General features: G+C 34.4%; 2 protein-coding genes across 2 annotated transcripts; both read left to right on the top strand.

The window, feature by feature from the left end:
- The first annotated feature begins 951 nt into the window (after positions 1-951).
- LOC21384490 lies at positions 952-3,580 on the top strand. The gene is made up of 5 exons (XM_010101065.2): positions 952-1,325; positions 1,424-1,527; positions 1,615-1,728; positions 3,086-3,169; positions 3,345-3,580. Exons 1-5 carry the CDS (start codon positions 1,046-1,048, stop codon positions 3,399-3,401), a joined length of 639 nt encoding a protein of 212 aa, XP_010099367.1. The 5' UTR covers positions 952-1,045; the 3' UTR covers positions 3,402-3,580.
- A 1,443-nt stretch (positions 3,581-5,023) lies between these two features.
- LOC21384489 lies at positions 5,024-6,915 on the top strand. The gene is made up of 3 exons (XM_010101064.2): positions 5,024-5,160; positions 5,263-5,340; positions 5,812-6,915. Exons 1-3 carry the CDS (start codon positions 5,113-5,115, stop codon positions 6,739-6,741), a joined length of 1,056 nt encoding a protein of 351 aa, XP_010099366.1. The 5' UTR covers positions 5,024-5,112; the 3' UTR covers positions 6,742-6,915.
- Positions 6,916-10,316: the final 3,401 nt, after the last annotated feature.

The raw sequence follows: 10,316 nt of genomic DNA, 5'->3' as shown, positions 1-10,316 counted from the left end.
TATTTACGTGTATTTTTTATAAGAGAAAATATTATAGCGAATCATGAACTATAATTTAAATTAGGGTATGAATCTCTCAACAAAATAACCCCTTATTGATAAGCATATATCAGCGATAGCACAGTCCCTGTCGCTGGTGGTTCATAAATTAGAATCATAAGATTATAACTATTTTTTATTTACGTGTATTTTTTATAAGAGAAAATATTATAGCGAATCATGAACCATAATTTAAATCGGATACGAATCTCCCAATAAAATAACCCCTGATCAGCATATATCAGCGATAGCACAGTCCTTGTCGCTGGAATACATAGAACTCTTTGTTTTTTTATAAAACAACTGTCGTTTCTAGATGATGTCCTATCCTTGAATACGACATGTGTTGTTATTGTTTTGTTCGTGGTGCATCTTTACAAACGATATGCAGTTTTTAGTAGTATTTTCACATTAAAACGACATATTTTTCGTAATCTTGTCGTAAATAAAACGAAATAAAAGCAGAAGCGTAGCATAAGGGGGGGGGTTTTGATAGAGTATAATGAAATTTTTTGGTGTGTTAATAAATTGAAAAGTTGCTAGCATTGAGCATAAAAAAAAGAAAATTATAATGAAAAGCTTTTCGTGGTCTAAAACCCCCGATAAATTGCTTGAAAAATAAACCGAGAAAAGAAAACCAAAATTGCCAGAATTTTTACCCGCTTTTAAACGGACTTATGAAAGTTTTGATCAGCAACAAAAAACAAAAAACAAAAAAAAAGGACTTATGAAAGGTGATACAATACAAACACTCCATATTGTTAATTACCCATCTAAATAGTCTCATGAAAATACAATTAAAGACTTTCCTTGAGACTGTATCCTTTATGAGCTAAGGGCAAATTTGTATTTTGACCATAGAGATATAACAGCTTCCAAGGACGCCCCATATCAGCAAGAAAAGATATTCAATTTTCAGTGCAATTAGGAAAAAATAAACAAATTCACGGAGATATATACAATCTGAAAAACCGGAGAATCGTTCAATCGAAAAAGAGGACCAGAAATGGCGTGCAGAACTGTTGTGTTTCGTTCGGTGCTGCTAACGGAGCCATGGCGACCCGTCAATCTTCGTCGGAGCTCCGTTTTGGCTTCTTTCAGGATTTTCAGCTCTCCGGCGACCGGTATCGCCGGAAATTTCAGTATCTCTAGGGCTCGAGATTCTCACCCGGCGAAAGGGATTCTCCTCAGATGTTGCCACAACGAAACCCCAAAATCGTGGTCATCGTCTTCGTCTCAGGACGAACAAGGTCCGCCTCAGGAAGCAGTTCTGAAAGCCATTTCAGGTCTTGCCTCTTTTCATTTTTCGATTTTCTGTTTCTTCAATGTTTTCATATTCGTTGGATTGTTGTTTGGTTTGACTTGGCAATGAAATTTGAAGCAGAGGTTTCTAAGACGGAAGGTAGGGTTGGGCAGACGACGAATGTGGTCATTGGAGGTACGGTGACTGATGATTCTACAAACGAATGGCTCGAATTGGACCAGAAGGTGTCTATTTAATTTCTGTTTGATTGTTGTTTTGATGATTAATTGCTTATTTGTCGGGCTTAATCTGATGATTTGCTTAATCAACAGGTGAATTCGTATCCAATGGGTAGGGGATTTACTGCAATTGGTACAGGAGGTGAGGATTTTGTACAAGCCATGGTGTTTGCCGTTGAATCAGTAATACAAGAACCTATTCCCGAGGTATGATTTTCGCTGATGTTGATTAAATTATTTGATAAAAAAATGTGAATGTTGCACTATAGAGAAGAGTTAATAGGAATCCAAACCACAAATTATTAGCTTTTAAGTGGAATAGTGAATGTGAAGACTAAGAGCTTGTTTGTTAAAATAGAGAAGTGGTCGAAAGGATAGGGGAGGGGATTTGTAGGATTTAGGACTTGTGGCTATTTTGTAGGAAGCTGTAGAGGACGGAATGGATTTGGTGAGGGTTTCAAGTGTCTTAAAGAATCACAATTTTGATGCCTCCTAACTTGGAGGGATTACTAGACAGAACTTATCCAGTAAATTAGACTATGGTGTCAAATTACTTTACTACCTCTTATAAGTGAAGGGAGATGACCATCTATGGATAAATTATGCAAAAATTCGTTTCTTTTCCTTCCCTTGCATATATATACCAAACAAACACGATAAGAGAAAGGTACTCTTCCTCCCTCTCCAATTCCTTCACCTGGGGAACTTTTCTACCTGGCCTTCCTACCAAATAACGTCTTAGGCCTCCTACCTAGCAATACATGACAGCTATTGACACGGGTGCTTGTTGCCTCAAGCACAGGATATATCATAGAACCCAAGTAATTAATGAATTTTAAGGGGAAGTGCGGGTGCAATTTGTGAGTGTTCATTAGCTGGTGATGAGAAAAATATTTCCGAGTTAAGAGTGCATGAAGAATATGGGTAAGGCATGAAGAATTTGACCTGTGTTTGAAATGTATTCAGTTTTGCTACTATGAGCGTTTAGCTATCACTAACTCACATAGTTGCATACACTGGTTAATAGTCGGAAGGATGTAATTTTATTGAAATAACGATTGATGAATTTCATCACTGCAAATTACATTTTTTGTAGTTTTTCTAAACACTTTGTCCGTCCCTGTATTAAGAGTGTTGATGACTTGATGTGATTGGCTTAGGTTAGGCCCAGCTAAATAGGACGAAAAAGTGCCTCTTGAATGTAAACTCAGGACAGTTAAATAGAGCAATGAGAGAAACACAGGCTAGTAGTGCAGGCCGTTAACTGTGGTTAACTCTGCCTATTGATTTGACATGACCTGACCAGACGATCTAAACGGTGTCTGGTTTTTCTCGGCTATACTTGAATCTATTTGTAATTGTTTTACTTTGTTAATTTACTGCATGACGAAATTGATCGCCTACAAAGCTTATAATAATATCAAGACAGACAAAGTATGTAGTTCTTAGCTGCTAGTGATTATTTTAATCCAAATTTTATCATTTGTTGTATCTAGTCTAATCCGCTCACAAAATAAGGGAACTAACTATCAAACTACCACTTACTTTTATGTTTTCATAACAGGGCCGCGTGAGACATAAGTTATCGTCAAGGGGCAAATATGTATCTGTAAACATTGGACCTGTTCAAGTAATTTCTAGTGAACAGGTCTCCCTCCCTCTCTCTCTCACTCTCTCTCTCTCTCTCTCTCTCTCTCTCTCACGTACATGCGCGTGCGCGCATAGAAATAAGGCAATGATATACATATACTTTTATAACCAAGATGCACTTGACTTATGGTGAAGAAAACTACTTTGACATAGGATTTTGCTGCACTTTCCAGGTTCAAGCTGTTTACAACGCCATGAGGAGAGATGACAGGATGAAATACTTTTTGTAGGATGTTTCTCATACTATGTACATAACTTCAATTTTCTGGGGCTTTGTAATTGGCTATGTGCGTTTTTCAATTCCCTTAGCCAACGCTTATTGTCAGTCCGTTTGCATTTTCTTAGTCATTCATGTTGTCGCAGTGGGCAGAGAAATCTTGGTTCTAATTTAATCCTTGTATTTGCTCAAGAAGCATATGAGCATAATTAGTTTATCTGAAACTAGGTGTTACTCACGCTGGTTCTGAATGAATTTTTAATGTAGGCACACAATGAAATTTCCAACTTCTAATCGTCTCTTACTAATGATTTTAAACTCTATGATTTTGTTCCCTCCCTAGCCCCATCATATGAAAATGTGGATATACCATTATAACATTTTTTTAGTGCCAAATATACAATTAGCATTAGTATTTGTATTGAAGATACTCTTAAGATGCCATTTCAGCAACATATTATATATTGAGAATGCATGCCAACGTATTTTCTAGGTTGCTGCTCTTGGTCAACTTTTTATGTTTTAACTAATATATGAGGACCAATCTAGGAACCTACCCAAATGCTTGTAGCATATTCCAAATATCAATAGCATAGATGGTGGATAAGTTTTCATACAAGTATAAATCACTTTGTTAGATTGGGAATTGGATTTGAATGATTTGGACCATTCTTAAGCGTTATGTTGATCAGCATACCTAATCCCACCCCCCACTAAGAAAATAAGAGCAAATAGACTATTATTATTTAGTTGCATTTGAAGATTTCTCAATTACTATTAATACGTCAATCCTTCAACTCTATCTGCCTTCTGGCCGATGTGTTAACCAGTATTGCATCATTAGATTCGCTTTTTGAAAGGTTAAGCTATGATTGTGGAAGTTTGTTTGCATTATTATATCAGCAGTCTCTGAAACCAAGTCATGTGTTGACTTGCTGACGTCTCTAGCACCAAGAAGAAGAAGAAAAAAAAAAGTCATATGCTGACTTCATCACTTGTCCTTTTCAGTCCAAAAGATTCTTGCTCACCAGATATTGCAAGTGGCTTACTAAAATATTATGTTTGTTGCTATTTCATTGTTTCAACTTTCTATAATATTAATATTATGCTGACATATATGTATGCATTGCAATTGATTAGCAGAAGAGGTCATTTTGTCAAGTATAAATTGTATATGGTGAGTTGGTAACTAAAGAATTATAAAGCAAGCTAATCTGCTTGCTAATCATACGTTTCACTCGTTGTTTTAAGATTTTCAATGGTGAGATTTCATCTCCAAAGAAATTTTCCTTTTCAATAAAAAAAAAAAAAAGAAGAACAAGAAAAAGAAATGGAACTATAGAATAATTGGAGGTTCTGCGACGCTATGTGACACTACTACATACAACGAGTTCAAATTAAAATTTTCAAATTGATATTAACATTTTGCTGTGCTAATCCAAATGAATAAAATCAATGAGCACTAAAAAAAAGGGACTATAATCAAATCAACTGCCATTTTGTATACAACAAATGTGTGGGGCCATATGCTGTCGTCAAAAGATGGAGTTTCTCTCTTTGTCGTGAGGTTTTAGAGGTACTATAATACCTCCATCAATTTCAAAGCAGAAAATATGTCCATGTGACAGAGGCTTATCTACCTTTCTCTAATTTTCCCATTTCCTTGTCTCTCTCTCTCTCTCTCTCTCATAATTTATCAGTTTCAGTACAGGAAAGGAGGCACCATGGGAGGATACATAGAAGAGAACGATATCATGGATGGAAAACTTAAGGTATTCTTGAAAGATTTCCCAGTTTTATTTTGAGCTTATTTAGTTTCTTTTAAAGTTGTTGTAGTCCTGATATAACAGTTTCAACTTTCTCTACTATTTTAGGATGCAATAGGTGAAGTGGAGGCTTCTCTACCAAAGTCACCAACTCAAGATGGCAGACCAAGCAGCATGGTTATCAAGGTTAGTCATGTAACTCATGCTTTAATCTTGAACACGCTATTTATCACCACTAGTGATGCAATTACACATAGGTGGCCGTGTATTAAAACTGTTGCAGGATAAATTGGGATCTAATTCTTTTACATTTTGTCATGTGACGGTTTCCTATTTCATTGACACATATGTGATGATGCATCACCGATAAAGATGAAAGATATCTTTCATGGGTTTTATTTTGCGTTACCAATAGTGATGAATAGCATGCTATTTAATCTTACACGGTTTCATTTCAAATTTGAATTTGATAATTGACATGATAAAACTTAATTAATAAAGCACATAGTAAGATTTAATTCTTTTACTTTTTGTCATGTGATAATTTTTTATTTTGCTGACTCGTGTGACGATACATCACTAATGAATAGCTATGCTCTAAATCTTTGATGGATTTCAAATTCGAATTTGATATGATAAAACTCGATTAAATCACAGAAGGCGCATACCATAATTCCTGCTCACTTGATAGCTGAGGCCATTTCAACACTCCCTGGCCTTGACCTGAGGTGGTCAGGTCCAATAACACCAAGTGAGATGCAATACGTTCAGCAATATGTCTTTGCAAAGTACCCACAATACAGCAATGGTTTAGTGGGAGATAAACTTGACATTGGAAACCTCTCCATCAATAATGAGGAATCTTCAGGAACTCCACCCCATGAAAAGCCCAAGTCCCCAATTACAAAAGAGTTCTCCTCCTTCTCCTTTAGTAGTAACATTCTTTCTGACCTTAACAAAACTCAATTGGAGCCTTCAAGACTCGTAGACATTCTCACAAAGAAGTCCTCATTTGAAGGGAATTTTGTGTCAATCCCTGAGGTTCAAGCCACGAACCGCGCCTTGAGGAACTTTGGGCTGGTAGAGGAGGAGTACTCGGTTCATTTCACAGCCAACTACAAGGATGCCATGATGATGATAGGAGAAAGCTACCCTTTCTTCAGAGGAAACGTGTACATGACAATCATAAACGATGAAGTCGATTGCATAAGGGAATTCGCGGTACTGAAAGAGTCAAAGGTCATTGCAGCCCCAGAGACTTGGTTGGATTTAAGGATCAAAGGTTCACAACTTAGTCAATACTTTAGGAAGAAGTGCAAGCACAGCCCCAAGGGACTCTTCTCCTATCCAGCCAAAGTGAATGGCACAAGATACTCCATGCATTGGATTTCTGAGGCGCATAGGAATGCTTGGCATGTTCTTCTTGACGCCACGGGCTTGGTTTTTGGTGAGGACCGGATTGCGCTTGCTCTTCACCAGCCTGATTTTGTGCTGTGCAGCCTCAGTAACACTCATGCCCAGCCATCCATGATCACTTGCCTCTTGGTTAGGAGGAAGTCATTTGACACATTGGTAACTCCTAGCTAAGTAACTTATATATTGGGTTAATTACAAAATCTTCTGCTTTTTATCAACTTGTTCATAAATAACTTTTTATTTTTGAAAAATAAAATTCGATGGACTATAATTTAATCTTCTTTTCAAATACATCCCCTGCCATCGGTTTTAGTCAAAATTGAGGCTAAATGTATTAATTTTACAAACACCCCTGCCCAAAAAAACAAAAAAAACAAAAAGTAAAAACAACTAGTGAATTTGTAAAGAAGATTAAATTAGATGATATTGAACTATAATTTTCAAAACTAAAAGGTTATTTGTGACAAAAGGTAAAAAATGGACGGATGTATTTGTAATTAACCCTTTTATATTACTTGCTAATTAGTTGCTTCAAATAAGCTATATACTCAATATGGCCGGTGTTTGCCATTTCTTCTACTTCATTTAAACTTTACTTTCCCCTTGTATAGGAGCATATAAATACATATATATGAACCATGGCAACTATGGCAAGAGTAAATAATAATATGGCATTTTTATGTATACTTAAAAGGATGAATTTTCAATGGTTGCATCTCCATGAATGGTCTCTCAAATAATTTAATGACGTGACGTGATAAGAATTCAATTTCATTAATTGTAATAAATTTTTTTGGTATGACTGCCCAATTTATTACATTCATAAGATCAATATCTTACGGTTAAAATAACGATACTCATCGATAGTAAATATGAGAGTAACTATTAAAACCACACTCGTATACGTAATTGTGCTTATGTAATTTTTTTCTGCATAAAGGCATAATTAATATTAATTACCATTCTTGACTTGAGAACATCAGTGACACAACATAACGGCTAGCCCTAGCAAACCTCACTGGTTTGCCTCTCCCTGGATGGGTCTAGTGCCAAGCGGTCCAATTTCATCTCCGGGCTTCCGGCCCAGGGTACTCAGGGCGGACGGGCTAAAGTCCGTCTTATGGGCCATTCGTAAATAGAGGCTAAAAAGCCTGAAATTCGCAGGGTCTTGGGGAATAAATCCATGGGAAGGGAGAAAATTAGAGTGAATAGAGGAATGCAAAAAGAGAATTGTTACACAAATATTTTATTTTTTAAACATTTAAGTTTAATTTACACATAAAAGTAATAGGGTGAACAATTTAGACTTCGAAAATGATACCTAGCCTAATTTAAGCTACAAAATTGCACGTTTGATTTTGCAGTTGTCTCAGCAACTTTGCTTCAAAATCAAATCGGACAAAAGTTAAAACTGTTAAAAGCGTAAATTAACATTAGATTTTGTGTCTTAAGAGAAATTTTTAGGGTAGAAAATGTCTTATGAGTACTATATAGTTTTAAGTCGTGAATAGTCTTGAAGTCTCGTTAAATTTGTACGTATTTTTCATGTATTGAGTACTATATAGTTTTAAATCGTGAATAGTCATGAAGTCTCGTTAAATTTGTATGTATATTTCATGTATTGATAATAAGATTATACTGTACGTGATTAGTATAGTTTAGATCTGTACAATATTAATAGGGTTTTTTTTTGTTACCTTTACTACAAATTTTTTTTTTCTATATTTAAGGCCAACACCGTAATATATTAAAATCAAAGCAAAATGAAAAAATATATATATGTCATGAAGTCTCGTTAAATTTGTATGTATATTTCATGTATTGATAATAAGATTATACTGTACGTGATTAGTATAGTTTAGATCTGTACAATATTAATAGGGTTTTTTTTTGTTACCTTTACTACAAATTTTTTTTTTTCTATATTTAAGGCCAACACCGTAATATATTAAAATCAAAGCAAAATGAAAAAAAAAAATATATATATATATATATGTACAACAGATAGAATCTGTAAAATTTTCATTTTTATTTATTTTTTGGAAAGTCATTCTCTTAGAAACTGAGAAGACAAAAAATAAAATAAAATAAATATCGAACAACTAATAATTCGGTAATTTAAATTTCTGTGCAACCTTTGTCGAAATCCCACCGACCTGCCATTCCCATACTCTTCTGAGTCTGAGCAATCTGAATGCCTGCCACAACTTAAGGAGTTACTCTCTGCCACAGGCCCACAACTATAAATTCATTGCTTGCTGCACTTATAAAAGTCAATTTGATCGATTTTAAATTTCAAAATAATTAAAGAGATATTTATATTTTCATACCCTCTGTTTTAGCTTTATTTAAAAAATATATTTTTAATTTTTAATCACATCAAATACATACATTTAAATTAGATTTAATACACAAATTCATACTTTTTTCTCAATCCATACTCAATTTAAATTAAAATACCTGAAATACCCTCAAATAAAATAAAAAATAAAAAAAATAAAAAACACAAAAACTCTAATCTCTCATCACCTCCACTGCAATCTTCCACGCCAGGGTTAAATTTTGTTGATTTGTTTGAGCAAGAACAATGTCAATTTTGCATATTTTTTATTAGATTGGTGTTTAGTTATGGGATTGGGAATCTTTTCTTGTTTGTTGTGTTTATTTTCTTGATATTTCTGGTGCAAAATGAAACGTGAGACATTACTAACAAATTGAAAAATGAAACTAGGGAATATGTTATTTTTACAGATCTGATCTTTTAAGTTTTCTATTTAGTTTTTTTATTTTTTTTAGAAGAGGGAGGAAGAAGATGAATGTCGGATTTTTTTTCCCTTTTTTTTTAATTTGTTATTTTTTAATATATTTTCTCTTTAAGGGTATTAAGGTCATTTCAATGGCTCTTGAAGAAGATTTTAAAGGTATATATTTGATGAGATTAAAAATAGAGAGTACAGTTCATGAATAAAGGTAAAACAAAGGATATGAAAATGTAAATATCCCACAATTAAATAGGGTAATATCTTAACATGATTAACGTTTTGTTCTTTTTACAACTCAATTCACAACTCAAATTCTATTATTATGGTAATTTTTTCTCATAAAAATTTAAATTTAATTTTTTTATTACAATGTATTTTTACACAACTTAAATTCTTAACTTAAGCTGTAAATCAAACATACTCTAATAGTTTAGGAAATTTGTCTGTACAAATATTTTTTATTTTGGGTAAGTAGCAATAATTTATCATCTTAAGGACTAGAACTGAACAGATCAGAGCATTTCTCACGCTATCATCTGAGACACTTGATTAATAAGAAAAAAAATACAGTATAACGAGTGATGTCTACTTATTTTTAACATTGCCAACTAAATTACTATTTCATCTTTAACTTCCAAAAGGAAAAACTTGTTAATTAATAGGCTTTTCTTTTATTTTCTCCCTCCTCCTTTTGTTTACAATAGTTATAGCATTTAATTATTTTTCCAAAGCAAACAAAGAGCTGCGGGCAATTCCATGGCCAGTTATTGTTGGAGTATGGAGCCTAATCTCACTGTGGAAGAAGAAACAAAGAAAGTGGAAAAATTGATGCAAAATTGGTGCAGCGCCACGGCCCTGGAGTGCCGAGACATGGGAGCTGCAGCCCTTCGACAATTCACATCCAGTGCCACAGCGCTAGCGCGCATGTCGCGCACACCTGGAAGCACTCGAAATAGCACCGCAACACCAAGAAGGCGGAGCGTC

Source organism: Morus notabilis, unplaced genomic scaffold (assembly GCF_000414095.1).
Source record: "Morus notabilis unplaced genomic scaffold, ASM41409v2 Scaffold2324, whole genome shotgun sequence".
Lineage (NCBI taxonomy): Eukaryota > Viridiplantae > Streptophyta > Magnoliopsida > Rosales > Moraceae > Morus > Morus notabilis.
Note: the sequence above shows the minus strand (reverse complement) of the source record. Positions and strands in the feature narration are given on the sequence as shown.

What these genes read in the sequence shown, in the direction of transcription:
- LOC21384490 (XM_010101065.2), top strand. Translation starts at nt 1,046, where the DNA reads ATGGCGTGCAGAACTGTTGTGTTTCGTTCGGTGCTGCTAACGGAGCCA. An exon ending in AGTTCTGAAAGCCATTTCAG is followed by an intron (nt 1,326 to 1,423) that starts GTCTTGCCTCTT and finishes AATTTGAAGCAG; the next exon opens with AGGTTTCTAAGACGGAAGGT. An exon ending in TACAAGAACCTATTCCCGAG is followed by an intron (nt 1,729 to 3,085) that starts GTATGATTTTCG and finishes TTTTCATAACAG; the next exon opens with GGCCGCGTGAGACATAAGTT.
- LOC21384489 (XM_010101064.2), top strand. Translation starts at nt 5,113, where the DNA reads ATGGGAGGATACATAGAAGAGAACGATATCATGGATGGAAAACTTAAG. An exon ending in TCATGGATGGAAAACTTAAG is followed by an intron (nt 5,161 to 5,262) that starts GTATTCTTGAAA and finishes CTACTATTTTAG; the next exon opens with GATGCAATAGGTGAAGTGGA. An exon ending in CAAGCAGCATGGTTATCAAG is followed by an intron (nt 5,341 to 5,811) that starts GTTAGTCATGTA and finishes ATTAAATCACAG; the next exon opens with AAGGCGCATACCATAATTCC.